The sequence below is a fragment of the Petromyzon marinus genome, chromosome 1 (genome assembly GCF_048934315.1).
Source record: "Petromyzon marinus isolate PM22_M1 ecotype Great Lakes invasive population chromosome 1, UKy_Petmar_22M1.pri1.0, whole genome shotgun sequence".
NCBI classification, from domain to species: domain Eukaryota; kingdom Metazoa; phylum Chordata; class Hyperoartia; order Petromyzontiformes; family Petromyzontidae; genus Petromyzon; species Petromyzon marinus.
Window position 1 is genome coordinate 3292763 of NC_133667.1, and position 16263 is coordinate 3309025.

General features: G+C 43.3%; 1 protein-coding gene across 4 annotated transcripts in view; it reads left to right on the plus strand.

Annotated features, from left to right (window-relative positions):
- Positions 1-16263, plus strand: part of LOC103091688 (neogenin) — a 267517-nt gene that overhangs the window by 53520 nt on the left and 197734 nt on the right. For all 4 annotated transcript variants that reach the window (XM_032947567.2, XM_032947655.2, XM_032947737.2 and 1 more), the window contains exon 2: positions 7155-7475. In XM_032947567.2, the coding sequence (XP_032803458.2) occupies positions 7155-7475 (321 nt within the window). The remainder of the gene's footprint in view (positions 1-7154; positions 7476-16263) is intronic.

Genomic DNA, 16263 nt, shown 5'->3' on the forward strand with positions numbered 1-16263 from the left:
TTGATGCATCTAATTGAAATATATTTTGTCTGTTTCACCCTAGAAATCTGAAAGATAACAATATTAAGGTGGTCTCTTTCTCAGAACTAGGTCATACCTGTAACTCATGTAACAATTAGTGTAGGTATATATGTAACGTTGTGATTGTTGTTGCTTATTAAATAATTTATTACGTAAGAAATAGTAAATAAATCTAAATGTCATGCATTACATGTTCCTCAAGCATATAACCGCAAGAATGTATATTTATATAGCATTTGTGACCACATCTCAAGACAGTACAGATACGGTAAAAACGCTCTTACATTGGGGGAAATAAAGTTATTGCATTCCGGATGGAGCTGTTGCAGGCCCAGAGTCCTTGCGCCACTCGTAAAGTCATGGCAGGGCCTGGGTGAGTCTCCAGCATGTGGAATGGGGACCAGGAAAGTCAAGAAGCAGTGCAGGGATGAGACCAGAAAGAAAAACAGGGCTCGGGGTTTGGCAGCAGCATCACTCTACACTCAGCTGCCTCCTTCAAGGGGAGGAGGTGGGAAGTGCATACATTTAAATTGAAGTCATATACGTGTCCAAATGTGATCATTAGGAGGCAAAATCTAAATAGGTAATTTATATATTAGATCATAACAGCTTGCGTGGTACGAAGCTAAATTATTTTACTTTACTCCAGCTACATTGGATTAGTATCTACTATCCTGAATTGTGGGTGTACAGCCTTGAATTTTGAAAAGGAAATACCCATTCTTCATACCACCCCAATGTTCTTTCTTCTGCTTTGTTCACGCTGTCAATACAAATGGATTGTTAAATGTAGAATGTCATTATCGTACTACCATAAATAACTGCTGGAACGTGTATAGTAACCTAAGCAATAGGGCTGTCACTTTCATGAATAAAATGAGCATTAATACCTTAAATCAGTAATTGGAAGCCCAATTAACATTTGTGTTAATGTATTTCATAAGATGTATAACATTATTAATGACTGCAGTCATTAACACATTCCTGCGGAGGGAGCTGGTAGGAACGTTGGGTTGCTCGGTCAATGGCCAGGGTCAACGGCGGCACCACGTGGTGTATTCCGCAAATATGCCCGACTGTGAGGGCGGGCACAAGCCAGCGTGAGTAGGTTCAACGTTGAGTTTTATAAGGGCACCACGGGGTGACCAGCCCCTCCCCACCCAGCCCCACCCCACCCAGCCCCACCCCTCCCACCCCCCACCCAGCCCCACCCAGCCCCTCCCCACCCTCCCCACCCAGCCGCTCCCCACCCAGCCCCTCCCTACCCTCCCCTCTCCACCCAGCCCCACCCCTCCCACGTGGACAGACATCCACAGGCATACACAATTAATCCCCTGCCTCCTGTGAATTAATTCCGGTTGGGCTTCCAGTCCACTACGTTTCCTACCAGTATTAGCGCCAGTAATCTGGTAAGAAGTGCTTTTCACATGCTTCCTTCTTTACTTCAAATATCTATAATCTAAAACAATACAGAATACATTGTATTGAGGAAATCTTTAATTAAATATGAATTACTCTTCATCACAATTGGTCGTCGTTATCAGATGCAGTTGTGGGAAATTACAACTCCATAACTCAGCAACAGGCATCTTGAACATATTCATGACAATACGTGAGCAGTCCGGTATTTAATAGCTTAGTTTATCGTTTATTGTTGTATTCACAAGCACATCCGCACCTCCGATTAGCACATTTGCCTACATACGGTGCAAAAGAAGTTCAACGTATGTACATACATGCAAGCACATTACATTTATGTAATAGTGGTTAATAGTTGTAAATAGTTATATTTTATTCGTCATTAACTTGTATGTTAGTAACAGTTATTTTAGCTTGAAATAAATTCACATCGAATAATACGATATAATTACTATAAATATACATCAATAGTGTTAAATCACAAATAGCTGACATTGTATACATCATGATTGTTTTAACTTCTGTAGGAATTAACATTTATTTGTTTGATTACCGTGAACTAAAATTTAGAACATTCCCAATATTTACTTAAGACTTTAGTGAAAATCACTATGCTATCCTGCTACAGGCTAGTATATTCATGAGCAGTTACAATTTACAATGCATGTTCATTATTGGTCCATATAAGTTAACATCTCAGTGGTGAGATGTTAATTCCCTCGCCTGGTATGCAGGAGGCGTGGATTTGATCCTGACCCTGACGCCTGTATTTTTGGAGTTTGCGTGTTCTCCCCGTGGTGGCGTGGATTTTTCTCCCGCTTCTCCGGTCTTTCCTTCCACATTTATAAGCATGTGTTTTCTGTTATAACTTTACACATGATCAGCCACTTCGTTGAGCTAACATTTGTGGCCAGGTTGCTTCTGAAAAATAACTATATCGGTCAGTCGGCTTTACCTGGTAAAATAAAAAATAGTTACTTTAGTATAATACAATTAGAATGAAACAGTTGCTAATGGTTAATGTATAATTTAAATCTGATCGGTTGATCCTGTGATGTTCTTACACCTATTTAAGAATCTTGGTCAGGTGACATGGTTACTCTGACTTCCTGGATTTTATTCGGACTTCCTGAATGTTGTCCTGAAGATGTTTGACATCGCCTCAAGCAAAATGTTATATCTAATTGCTAAATTTGGATGTGAGAATTGTTAATCAATTTAACTGTGAGCTTCAACAATAATAATTGATGCGTAAAATACTCGTAGATGTAACATTTTTATTTATTCTACTGTGTCGGGCAGTGGAGGACATTTTTACGAGAGAAATTTGGCCAAATCATTGTGGGCCTAACCCAAAAATTTATTATAAATCAAAATATTGGTTGCAAACAAACTACTATAATAATATTATCACCTTCTAGGTGATAATAATATTATCACCTATAAGGTGGCGCTGCTGGTAGCAGTTACTGTACCTTGGCTAGACTGGTTGGGAATGCTTCCATTCTACGAACGTTTATTTTGGCTAGAACACTCAATGAGAACAAATATAGCTCTGATAAGGAAATATTGTGGTGTCTCATAGATATTCCTATGGCGGTTACCTCGACAGGTCCAGACAGGACCTTAAAATGGATAATCTGTTAAGCGATACAGTCATAAATATTTAGAGCAGACTCATATTGCATAATGTCTGAGAGAGTGTATAGAGTTTTGTTATGAGGTGAATGAGATTGTCTTGATTCAAACTGACAAAATCCAAATTGTCAGAGATGTGACGCAAATTGCATTTCAACATAGCCAGAGAATGCAAAACTACGTACAGTGAGGGAAAAAAGTATTTCATCCTCTGCTGATTTTGTACGTTTGCCCACTGACAAAGAAATGATTAGTCTATAATGTTAATGGTAGGTTTATTTGAACAGTGAGAGACAGAATAACAACAAGAAAATCCAGAAAAACGCATGTCAAAATGTTACATATTGATTTGCATTTTAATGAGGGAAACAAGTATTTGACCCCCTCTCAATCAGAAAGATTTCTGGCTCCCAGGTGTCTTTTATACAGCTAACGAGCTGAGATTAGGAGCACACTCTTAAAGGGAGTGCTCCTAATCTCAGCTTGTTACCTGTATAAAAGACACCTGTCCACAGAAGCAATCAATCAATCAGATTCCAAACCCTCCACCATGGCCAAGACCAAAGAGCTCTCCAAGGATGTCAGGGACAAGATTGTAGACCTACACAAGGCTGGAATGGGCTACAAGACCATTGCCAAGCAGCTTGGTGAGAAGGTGACAACAGTTGGTATGATTATTCGCAAATGGAAGAAACACAAAAGAACTGTCAATCTCCCTCGGCCTGGGGCTCCATGTAAGGTCTCACCTCGTGGAGTTACAATGATCATGAGAAATCAGCCCAGAACTACACGGGAGGATCTTGTCAATGATCTCAAGGCAGCTGGGACCATAGTCACCAAGAAAACAATTGATAACACACTACGCCATGAAGGACTGAAATCCTGCAGCGCCCGCAAGATCCCCCTGCTCAAGAAAGCACATATACATGCCCGTCTGAAGTTTGCCAATGAACATCTGAATGATTCAGAGGACAACTGGGTGAAAGTGTTGTGGTCAAATGAGACCAAAATGGAGTTCTTTGGCATCAACTCAACTCGCCGTGTTTGGAGGCGGAGGAATGCTGCCTACGACCCCAAGAACACCATCCCCACCGTCTAACATGGAGGTGGAAACATTATGCTTTGGGGGTGTTTTTCTGCTAAGGGGACAGGACAACTTTACTGCATCACAGGGTCGATGGACGGGGCCATGTACCGTCAAATCTTGGGTGAGAACCTCTTTCCCTCAGCCAGGGCATTGAAAATGGGTCGTGGATGGGTATTCCAGCATGACAATGACCCAAAACACACGGCCAAGGCAAAAAAGGAATGGCTCAAGAAGAAGCACATTAAGGTCCTGGAGTGGCCTAGCCAGTCTCCAGACCTTAATCCCATAGAAAATCTGTGGAGGGAGCTGAAGGTTCGAGTTGCCAAACGTCAGCCTCGAAACCTTAATGACTTGGAGAAGATCTGCAAAGAGGAGTGGGACAAAATCCCTCCTGAGATGTGTGCAAACTTGGTGGCCAACTACAAGAAACGTCTGACCTCTGTGATTGCCAACAAGGGTTTTGCCACCAAGTACTAAGTCATGTTTTACAGAGGGGTCAAATACTTATTTCCCTCATTAAAATGCAAATCAATTTATAACATTTTTGACATGCGTTTTTCTGGATTTTTTTGTTGTTATTCTGTCTCTCACTGTTCAAATGAACCTAGCATTAAAATTATAAACTGATCATTTCTTTGTCAGTGGGCAAACGTACAAAATCAGCAGGGGATCAAATGCTTTTTCCCTCACTGTAATTCCATTAAAAACCAAAATAGTTATCAAAGATCTGGGTCAACTCATGGGCTATTTTATAAGAACTCTCAACAACTGATTAAAATGCACAGAGGGAAAAAAATATATAAAATGGATGTTTGAAGCTTTCGTGACTGCAGGAATCCATACTCTTTGGTTCTTTCGGTCAAGTCACTTAGGTATAAAATAAAGCACCAAAGAGTATAAAATGGATGTTAACACTTTAAATAGTTATTTAACTAACTGAGCAATGGGGGATATGTTATAAAGCAAACAGAGAGAAAATGTCAACCACAAAAGCCATTTGAGGAAAAGGAACAACATAACAGGCGACAGAACTCCTAACTGAATAAACTAAAATATGAATACATTATTTGGTAATGCTCTGTTGGCTCCCTCATTTAGAGCTTTGTATAGTTTCCAACCGGCCACATTACTTTCACATCAAATATTTTTTTCTTGGGCGACCACTCTATTAATTTATTCCCCTAAACCCATGAAGCAACGGGAGGAACTAATCCCATTCCTCCCGCGCAATACCTGCCCCTCTCTTAGCATATCGGCCTGCCCCTTACACCACCACTTATGCAATACGATCAGATTTGCTCAGTTAAAGTTCAGTGAGACGAGGGTATTGCAATGTAAAGCTTTTGTGACTGCAAGGATTCATCTTCTTTGGTTCTTTCGGTAAAGTCACGTAGAATGAGAATAAAATAATAAATTGATAAAATAAAATAACACAATAATATTCTCACGACGTTTCGGCCACAACACAAGCGGCCTTCATCAGGTGAAGGGACGAGACTGTCTGGTAGGACAGCGCTGGAGTGTATTTTTCTTTTCTTTTTTTCTTTTGGCGCTATTATACTCCATGTTGTAAACCATACCATTAACCGTGGTGTGAGAGGTATTAAGAGTCAATGCTGGCGAAAGAGCTGCGGTCTGAAGGTCATCGTAAAATACAATTAATTAAGAACGGAAATGGTGTAGAACATCTTTTCAATGGTTACTAAGCCAGAATCCATCTTCTCGGTTGAAATTGTCTCTGTGCTTGTCTATGTGAATGGCCTCATGAAGGAATCTCTCATGGTAGCCGGTTGGTTTGCAAAGAACCTCCGTCTTGGAGAAGTCAATGTCATGTGAGCCCACTGAATTATAACAGTGATCTGCCACGGCAGAGGAGTTCGTTCTACCGTGTTTCAAGTCTGCTTTATGTTCGCGGATGCGGTCCGAGATATGTCGTTTGGTTTCTCCAATGTAGCTACTACCACAGAGGCACTTTAGTTTGTAAACGCCCAGGTACTGTATGTCTGGAACAGCATCTTTTACAGATGTAACTAAATCACGGATTTTATGTACTGTGTTGAATCGGACCTGGATCTTGTGTTCATTCAGGATTTTTGAGATCTTTTTAGTGACCCCTGCAATGTAGGGTAAGGTGATGGTTTTGAGTGGCTCCACAAGAGGATCCTTCTTCATGACTGGAGTGATGGCTTTGCGGATTGTGTAGTCGGAGTAACCATTAGCCCTGAGAGCCTGGTGTATGTGCTTGAGTTCACTGGTAATGTGTTCCTGGTCGGAAATGCATTGGGCTCTATGGTATGGCTGTCCTACCAGACAGTCTCGTCCCTTCACCTGATGAAGGCCGCTTGTGTTGTGGCCGAAACTTCGTGAGAATATTATTGTGTTATTTTATTTTATCAATTTATTATTTTATTCTCATTCTACGTGACTTTACCGAAAGAACCAAAGAAGAGGCTATTGCAATAAAGTACAGATCACAAATTGATAACAACCATTCAGCACAGTGCAGTCACAAAACCATACAGAGTGAATCGAGTACCTTTAGTCCAACGAGTTAAATACCATCACAGGACAGCATATCATGGCCCTTCGAGGGCCATTATGCATGAATAAACATGGTGGGGGGGGGATATTGGTTAAGCACACTGCTAATAACCTCGTGATCTGAGTTCAACATCAGACGGTGAGTGATATCTGAAGTAGTCATGGGTGGCTAGTGATGGGTGGCGCCCCACACACTGACCAGCACGATGAACACTGACTCTGTGGTGTATGGTCAAACAACACCAATGGCTGATGTGACACAGGAATGAATTCCTCCAGCAGTGGCTTGACAATAGGATGCAAGTTATAGTAATGTCATTTCATGAATTAACGTAAAAATCTGCACACACAATTGTGTATGGGTGCCATTTGTTTGTACAGTAGGTCCTTTGTATCGTTGAAATATGTTTGTAATAAGTATGCTTATCGTTTTTCCTTCTTGGTGCAGGTGCAGTGAGTGCCAAGGGTCTACAATCCCCGCGTTTTACGCTCGAGCCAGCTGGAACGGTGGTCGTGGCCGGATCACCTGTGGTACTCAGCTGCACGGTGGACTCAGACAAACCGATCAAATTTGGCTGGAGGAAAGACGGTGTGCTGCTGGATACAGTAGCTGATGAGCGGAGGCATTTACTCGCCAATGGTTCACTACTCATACGTACAGGTGCGCATGAGGAGCTGGCGAGGATTGACTCAGGACGCTACCAATGTGAAGCTACGGTCCATGGGCTTGGAAGCATCATAAGCCGCCCAGCAGTGGTTACATTGATAGGTAAGTTTTGACTATTAACAGAGTGTCTGTATGGTGGATGCATTTTTTATTCAATAGTATTGTGTGGCATTATTAGCATGTGTGCCATATCGATAATATTATGATATGTAGTACGAAAGGAAATGGACAATAACTGTATATATTTTTTAAACATTGATATTGTGATGATCTTTTCTCACTCTTTTAGGCCATATACACAACGGAAATATGTGCTGAAAAAATTAGTTTCCAACAACAGGAGCCTTCTAGATTTGATGTTTCTGTGACTGTAAGGATCCATACTCTTTGGTTCTTTCGGTAAAGTCACGTAGGTAAAAATTTAATCATATAAAACAAAAATGAAAACGGCTAAATTAAATCACGACGTTTCGGGCGCAACACAAGCGTCCGTCATCAGGTGGGGACAACCACAGCGAAAACAATCGCTGAAGTGTGTCACAGTCATCTCTTTGGCACACTTCAGCGATTGACTTCGCTGTGGTTGTCCCCACCTGATGACGGACGCTTGTGTTGCGCCCGAAACGTCGTGATTTAATTTAGTTGTTTTCATTTTTGTTTTATTTTATTTTATTTTTGCCTACATGACTTTACCGAAAGAACAAAACAGGAGCATTACTTACTCTCTGTAGGTTTGTATCGCTAATAACTGGAAAGACCTTGTGTTAAAAGGTGTCTGCAAGAACCATGCATCGTTGCACATCCAGAGTTAACTGGTTGTAAAAAAAATATATAATACCTTACCAATTCAGGTTTTTTTTTGGCCCAAACTCCACGAACATCCCCTCTGCAAAGGTCCATTGATTGAAATATATAGAGTAAGGGTTTATGGTGAAGGCCATCATGATTGTTTAACTTATAAGTCATAGACGAAAGAAGATTGCAAATTATTTTACATTTGAGTGAAACTTCTTTCATATAAAATATGGTTAATAAAATGTTCTCAAGAACAAAAGAGGATTATCCTTCTGGGATGTTCTATGCCTCAATATTTTAATAAATCATCAGTATTAACAGATGAGGGTAGGAATGGATGAGGGTAGGTAGCATGCCAATGACCTCTTATAAAACTGGGCTTAACATAAATAGTTAAAGCCCTGTGTTTCATTTAATGGCTGTATATACACTCCTTATTTATGTTGAACTGCTTTTGCACCATACGTAGCCAACCATGCTAATGGTAGGTATGGGGGAAGTACAACAAACTAAACACAAAAAGCAGTTCTGAAGAAATGAGTTTTCAATCTAGGTGTTGTTGCTGGTGTTCGTTTTACTATTATTGCAGTTGCTGCAGTTGTTGCTACTCTTATTGCTGCTTTTGCAGCTGTTGAAGTGACTCCTATTGAAGTTAACCTATTGAAGTGACTCCTATTGAAGTTAACCTATTGAAGTGACTCCTATTGAAGTTCACCTATTGAAGTGACTCCTATTGAAGTTAACCTATTGAAGTGACTCCTATTGAAGAGACTCCCTTAGCAACAGAGCCTCCGTTTAAGTGTGTAGTGTATGCGTGTACTGTATTGTAGACTGTATAGCATGATGTATTGTAGACTAGTGTAGTGTATGTGTGTATTGTAGACGTATGTGTGCTGTATTGTAAACTAGTGTGCAATGTATGTATGTGTAATGAGCGACTAACGCGACACGTTGTGTAGAGTGTACTTATTTTATTTCTCACACGGGCACAACACAGGCCAACCTTATTATTCTCACTCTGAGTACAACACTTTAGATATTAACGTCTCTACTGGCTACACACAGCCAGTCACTCGGCGTGGTCCCACCGCCCTCACTCGGCTACGCCGCTGGCTGGCGGCGTGACGAGGATGGCGATGGAAACCCCGCAGATCTTCCACGTGGCCGGACGACGGAGAGAGATGACGGCGATCAGCGACGCAGCCCGGACTGCGAACCTTGAGCCCCGGGTCCGCTCGCACTTATATATCCCCAGGCGTGGCTAGGCCCCGCCTCCGGACACGCCCTCTCGTGGAACCTTCAAGCAGGTTCCCGGAGCATCTCGGCCAACCCCACCTGTTACCTTTGCCCCAGATACCTCTCTCCCTCTCCGATTGGATGTTCCCTTAACCGTGCCCGTACCCATGCTTCCCTTTCCCAGCCAGCAGGTGCCATCATGTCATTACATCTGTATTGTAGACTGTATTCCATGCTGTATTGTAGACGAGTGTATAGTGTATGTGCAGTGAGTTCAACTGAGTCGCAGACGTATACATGGAGGCAACACATTTGTTTAACTCCAACACACGGGGTAACTTCCCCTTAACAGAATAACAACCTATGGTGGTGACCACCAGGCTAACTATACTAATTACAACGCACCTAGCTACTACAGACCGGGACCACAACTCGGGTCCAGGTCCACGTGTTGGAGACTCGTTGAGCGGAGAACGTAGAACGTAGACGAAGGTTTCTTCAGGATGAACAACAACGCCGGTCCCTCTGGGGGACCCGGCTTATATTCTCTGCGGCGTGGCTGGCTCCGCCCTTGGCCACGACCACCTTCCAAAATCCTCGGGAAGGATCTCGATGCTAACCACGTGACCACCCCTAGCCCCCACTTGGGCCCCTTTGTAGACTTAACTGGTCACGTGTCCTCTCGGGTCAACCAGAGTGCCATGGCCTTTAGTAACCTCATTCCTACGGCCGGCACTCCCACACCTTGTCCTGTAGGGCTGGCACTGCACGACAAGCGTGGTGCCACCTTGCGCTATCAACCAGCGCTCACCGAGCCCCTCTAGGGCCGGTACTACACCCACACCATAGTGGCATCCGCGATGTTGTTACACCGCACACCGTGCCTCTCTAGGGCCGGCACTGCACAGTGACATCACGCAATGTCACTACATATGTGTGCACAGGAACCCCTCGTCAATCGCGGTTTCGTGTATACACGGTTTGCTATTTGTAGACCAAATTACCAACCACGGTCTTGAAATTTGAGTATCCACTGGTAAACACGGTGTTAAGGAAGTCACACGACATAGATATTAGGCCTTGGAATTACGTCATTGCATTATAGCGTGGCCTTATTGTATTGCGTGACGTCAATGTTACAAATTTCGCGGGGCCGTGGTTCTCTGCGGTACAGCGCCACCCGTGACGATGCGTAGCTGATCAGCTGCCCGTCTGTTTTGTTGTACATACTTTACTGTAACACTTGTAGCGCATAGACCGTGTCGCATCCCATCGCAACCACATTCAAGTAAGTTTTGCCCTTAATCAACGAGTGGAGGTGAGAGTGTTGCGTCTGTGGCCCAGAGGAAGAGGGGAATGGTGGGCTTAGCCCCTCCTTCGAACCACGCCTTCCCACATCTCATTGTCATCGCCATCCTCATTAATGTGAAAGATATTTAAAGTTAATGTCATTCTTATTTAAGTTGTATTATGTTATTGTGTAATATACTGCATTTTATCAGCTCAATGTAACTTGACAAGTAAATAAAACAATATTTCAATATCCACACAACAGTACTATTATAAAGCACACTCAGCATGCATTTTGATGAAGTGCCTTGAAACATGGACTTCTGTGAAGATAAATATTTGACAAAAATTACATTAAAATTTACTTTAAATAGAAGTCCCATTAAAATGGAATTTGTTTTCAATAATTAACATTAAAATAAACCAGAATGACCCATGCTTTTGCAATTGGTGATGTCCCTGCAGATTCTTAAAGCACATTCAATTCATGAGATCATAACTTGATGAAGCTCAAAGCATTTTGAGCATAAAGCCGTCGGTGAGCTTTATCGGTCAGAATTTGTCTAATACACTGGTCACGTACAAATATATTTGTAAACATCGCATTATTGTCCGGTGGTGGTAAATTTCTCAAGAATTTGTACGTAAACTACCACATTGCCTCACTCAAAAAAATATATGGATCACAGATGGTAGTTGTTTATTCATGAATTTACCAAGATGAACAGATTTGAGAGACATTAAAGCTGATTGTTGCACTGCTATAATTCTTATGAGATTGTGTCATATTTAAAGTAGTTTTTAAAAACCCTTTAAGCTATTGTCTGGAAATGGCCTTCATAAACACACATGGGTGATAATCCATGCACAATCCAATTTTCTTATTCATGGTGATGTGAGGTGAGGATGATGCAGATAATATTACTTGTTAATTGCACATAGGCTATGTTTGTTTTTATTGTGGAATGCCTGTGTGCCCTAAACTTTCTGATATTTTTTTTAGCAAGTCAGGCTATCGGAGAGTCATAAGCAGAACAACATGACTCCATGCATATTAAGCATAAAGAGGAGATAGACAGGATCTCGGCAAGAATAGATTCTTCCTGGGTGCTTGTTCTTGAGCTTATCTAGAGTTTGCCTGGCTCTGGACAGGTGTGGCTAACTTTAATTGAACAATTTTAAGTTTAAAAGTATTGGCAGCTCGTGGATGTTAATGTCAACATTGAAGCAGTGCTAATCTAATTGGATAATTGATTATTGAAAATAATTTATTTTTTGCAGGCAGAATATGAAAGATGTGCAATTATATTTTCCTGTGTAGGAAATAGAAATGTTGATTTCACTAAAGAAAACATCATGGAAACATGTGTATGTACATGTATATATTATGCTTTTGTTTGTGGTTGTGAGTTCCTGTGTAAATTATGTGCTTGAATAATCGGGGGTCACAAACATTGTTGATATTAAATGAGGGTTGCAAACGTGCAGAGGTTGAGAAACATGCTCTATTGTTACTGTCAATGTTGATATACCCCTTAAGTATACAATCGAAAATAAATACATTTATTATTAACCCTTGCACACATAGATTTCAATAAAGAAATATTAAAGTTTAAATAAAACTGATATTTAAACTAAACATGTAACATTTAGAAATCACCATTTAACGTAAATAACTTAAAACAATATATACACATACACTGGTGCAGTTCACTATAAAACAAATACACTTTTCACGTAATATTTATCAACATCAACCCAATTCCTCTTACCGTGCATTAAAATACACTTGTACTGTTGTCCTAGAACCATCCTAATACCAGTACAAAATACATGTTGGTTTATTGTTAAACTGTGACTGCACCATTGCTTTAACAGCCGTATCATTTTTGGACTATCTTGCATGCAGAGCTTCTTTCAGAGGCCCAAATAGATGGAAGTCTGAATTAGAGACTAGGTCTGGGCCGTATGCTGGATGATCCATAGTATCCCATCTAAGCTTTCCCAGTGATTATGTTGCCTCTGGGGTGTGGGCGCATGTATTATTGTGTTTCTCAACATTGGACAGCCGTTCTAGTAAATATTGAGGTTTTGTTTTACCAATTTGAAGCACGGGTGTCAGTGTTAATTTTTTAATAAATAGTATTCACGTTTGTTTTGCCACGCCCATTACGACGCACGGAGGACAAGATTTTTTTTGCTGAAGTTGAGCGAGCAGGTGAGAACCGTGATCATGTTTTACAATAAAATGCCGTAATGTTATTTTGGACTTTGGGTGGCGGGTAGTTTGCGACAAACTACCTCAGGGTGTGACGACTCTGCCCTACGCCGAGTCCCAGACACAGCTGGCCCGGCTGTCAGTACCTGGTAAGGGCCCCTCCCAGGGTTACGTGGTCCTTTTGCTGCCTTTTTAGTGTCTCGGGAGAGTCAAAGGCTAAGGGAGTAAACCCCTATGAAAAATCAGGAGTGGGGCCCCTTAGGCGGTTTTGTGATGCACAGCGGCACATCCCCAGCAGCCCCTGCAGCCAAACTGGTACCAAACGTCGTGCTACGCACTCCTTTGGACCCCACCAGCAAGGCCGAAGGTGGGATCCTGACGCATGGGCAACCCAGGATTTCCATAGTAACCTGCCCGGGCTTTGTGCCAACAAGAGGTGCAAGAATGGGGAGCGGACACTCCTCAGCCACCTAACCGGGGCCAAGAAACACGGATGGCAGCAGTCACGAGTTATAAGTTCATTTTGGATTGGCGTAAAAAATGGGTGCCACGGGTTGCCATCGTCGGTGTGAGGGGTCATTGTACCCGAATGGATAGCTACCGCCCGCCTCAAGCTGGGTAGCCCCCGGCTAATAAGTTGCTTTCCCACTACGGCTCACCTGCTCAAATTTGGTGCTTGGAGGTTATGATTCATCACCAGACAAATGGGCTTCAACACATGCACCATACAAAAGCAAAACAAAAGGAAATAAGGTACCAGCCCTTCACTTTGCAAGCTGGAATTAACGTACAATGTGTCCTGCCCTCTCCGAAGATCTTTGCAGATTGAGGACATCCGCAAGACCGCAGTAATCGACAGGGAACTGGCTATACTCCATGTGGATATTGCAGCACTGCAGGAGACCCGGCTTGCTGGCAGTGGCTCACTACGAGAGAGTGACTACACTTACTACTGGCAAGGCAAACAGCAGAACGAACCAAGGAACCGTGGTGTTGGGTTCTCCGTCAAAAACACACTCCTTGGCATGACAGAATCACCAACTGCAGGCTCCGAGTGGATTTTGCTCATGAGACTGCTCACTACTTCTCGCCATGTAAACATCCTGAGTGTCTACGTCGCAACACGCTACTCATCGCCGGAGATTCATGATCATTCTATGAGGAGCTTCATAATACCATTAGCAAAATCCCCAGCTCTGAGCATGTGTTTCTGTTGGGAAACTTCAATGCAAGGGTTTGGGCTGACAACGACGTGTGGCCCGCTTGCCTTGGCCATTATGGCATCGGAAAAATGAATGCCAGTGGCCAAAGACTACTGGAGCTCTGCTTATACTACACTCTCTGTATCACAAACTCATTCTTTTTCACAAAACCCTGCCATAAAGTGTCATGGAGACACTTTATAATTGGTACCAACCGGACCTTGTCATCACCCGACTAGCCCTCCTCAATTCAGTACCCATCACACGCAGCTACCACAGTGCAGTCTGTGATACCGATCACTCACTGGAATCCAGCAAAGTCAGACTACGCCCCAAATAGATACACTCCCTCAAACAAAAGCGCTACCTACGCATCAACTCTGCCAAGACCTCCCTCCCAGAGCTCAATCAATAAATCCAACACAGCCTTGAGCAGTCTCTACATGACACACCAGATGTAAGCGTGGAGATAAAGTGGGCGTACAGCCATCCAATGGCGGAGCCAGGAATTTCAGGTAGGGGGGCAACCCATCCAGCAATGAAAAATGATAGGAGTTAGTAAGTAAGGACTTGTCCCTTGCTTTTTATTCGACGTGTTTGCGGTGATGGCGCAGCCATTGATCGAGGGTCGAATTCGAACCATGTGTGATCGGCATCGCCCTCGCTGAAGGCGAATGCCTTCAGGGAAGTCGTGTACTGTATACGCAACTGCCCACAATTCTGAGTCACTTATAGCTGCTTTGCCATTACTTATTGCCAATTATGGACTCAGACTATTGTCCTATCATCTCATAGAGTCCCTGGCACGTAATAATATGCTACACAGTGGCAGTGGGGGTCGTAAAATGCCGATTTATTACTAATAAACCCCAATGATCAGATCGAAATTAGGGCTTTAGATCGGATCATTGGGGGGGCACGTGCCACCCCACCCCCCCCCCCCACTGGTTCCGGCAGTGCAGCCATCAATACCTTTGGCAAGTAGACAAGGCAGAACGCAGACTGGTTTGAGGAACACCTGGCTATATTGGAACCCATCCTCCAAGCCAAGCGCATGGCGCTCCTGAAGTACAAGCAAGCCCCAAGTACAGTAGGATCCAACTCGCCTCTGACATTGGTGATATCCATGCCATGTATGACGGCATCAAGACAGCCTTTGGTCCAAATGTAGTGACTAACTCGGAAACGATAAGACTTGGAGGCACTTTATTAACGAGCACCGTCGGGATTAACACACTTAATATTTAGTCCATCTATTATCGGCGACGCTACTCAGCCAGGACAGTTGGTAGGCTGTCTGACTAGCAGCGCCCCGAGATGGTAGAGACGGAGATGACGACGAGAAGAATGGTGAAGACAACGAGAAGAATGGCGACGATGGACTTCAGCAGCGCAACGGGGATCCCACTCCAACAACAGCATGGCCTTGCTCCGCCCCCGGCCACGCTCCCTTTCTGGAACCGACTGGCAGGTTCCTGGTGTGCCCCTGCTGTGACCTTCCCCTAGATCCCCCTCTCCTGTATATCCTGGCCTGCTGACGTCAGGACTGCCGTACGCCGCAGATCCCCTTTTCTGCCAGCAGCCAGTGCTATGCCACTACACAAACATCAGGAGGACTGCCCCCCTGAAATCCAGCACAGGGGTCATCATCACTGATAAACAATAGCAAATGGCCAGGTGGGTAGAACACTACTCAGAGCTCTACTCACGAGACAACGGAGTGTCAAAAGCTGCCCTTGCTGCTGTAAAGCCCCTACCAATGATACACTAACTGGACAATGTTCCAACCTTGAAGGAACTTTGCAACGCCATAAACTCACGAGCCAGTGGCAAGTCCTCGGGACAGGGCGGCATCACACCTGAGGTACTGAAATGTGCGAAACCCACCATTCTCACAAAACTCCACGAACTTCTCTGCCAGTGCTGGGAAGAAGGAGCAGTGCCTCAAGACATGATATACTCCAACATCATCACCCTATATAAAAACAATGGTGACCATGGGGACTGCAATAACTACCATGGCATCTCCCTGCTGAGCATCGTGGGAAAAACCTTTGCCCGTGTGGTCCTCAGCAGGTTGCAGATACTAGCTGAGAGGACTTATCCTAAGGCACAGTGTGGCTTCAGAGCAGGAAGGTCCACCATTTGC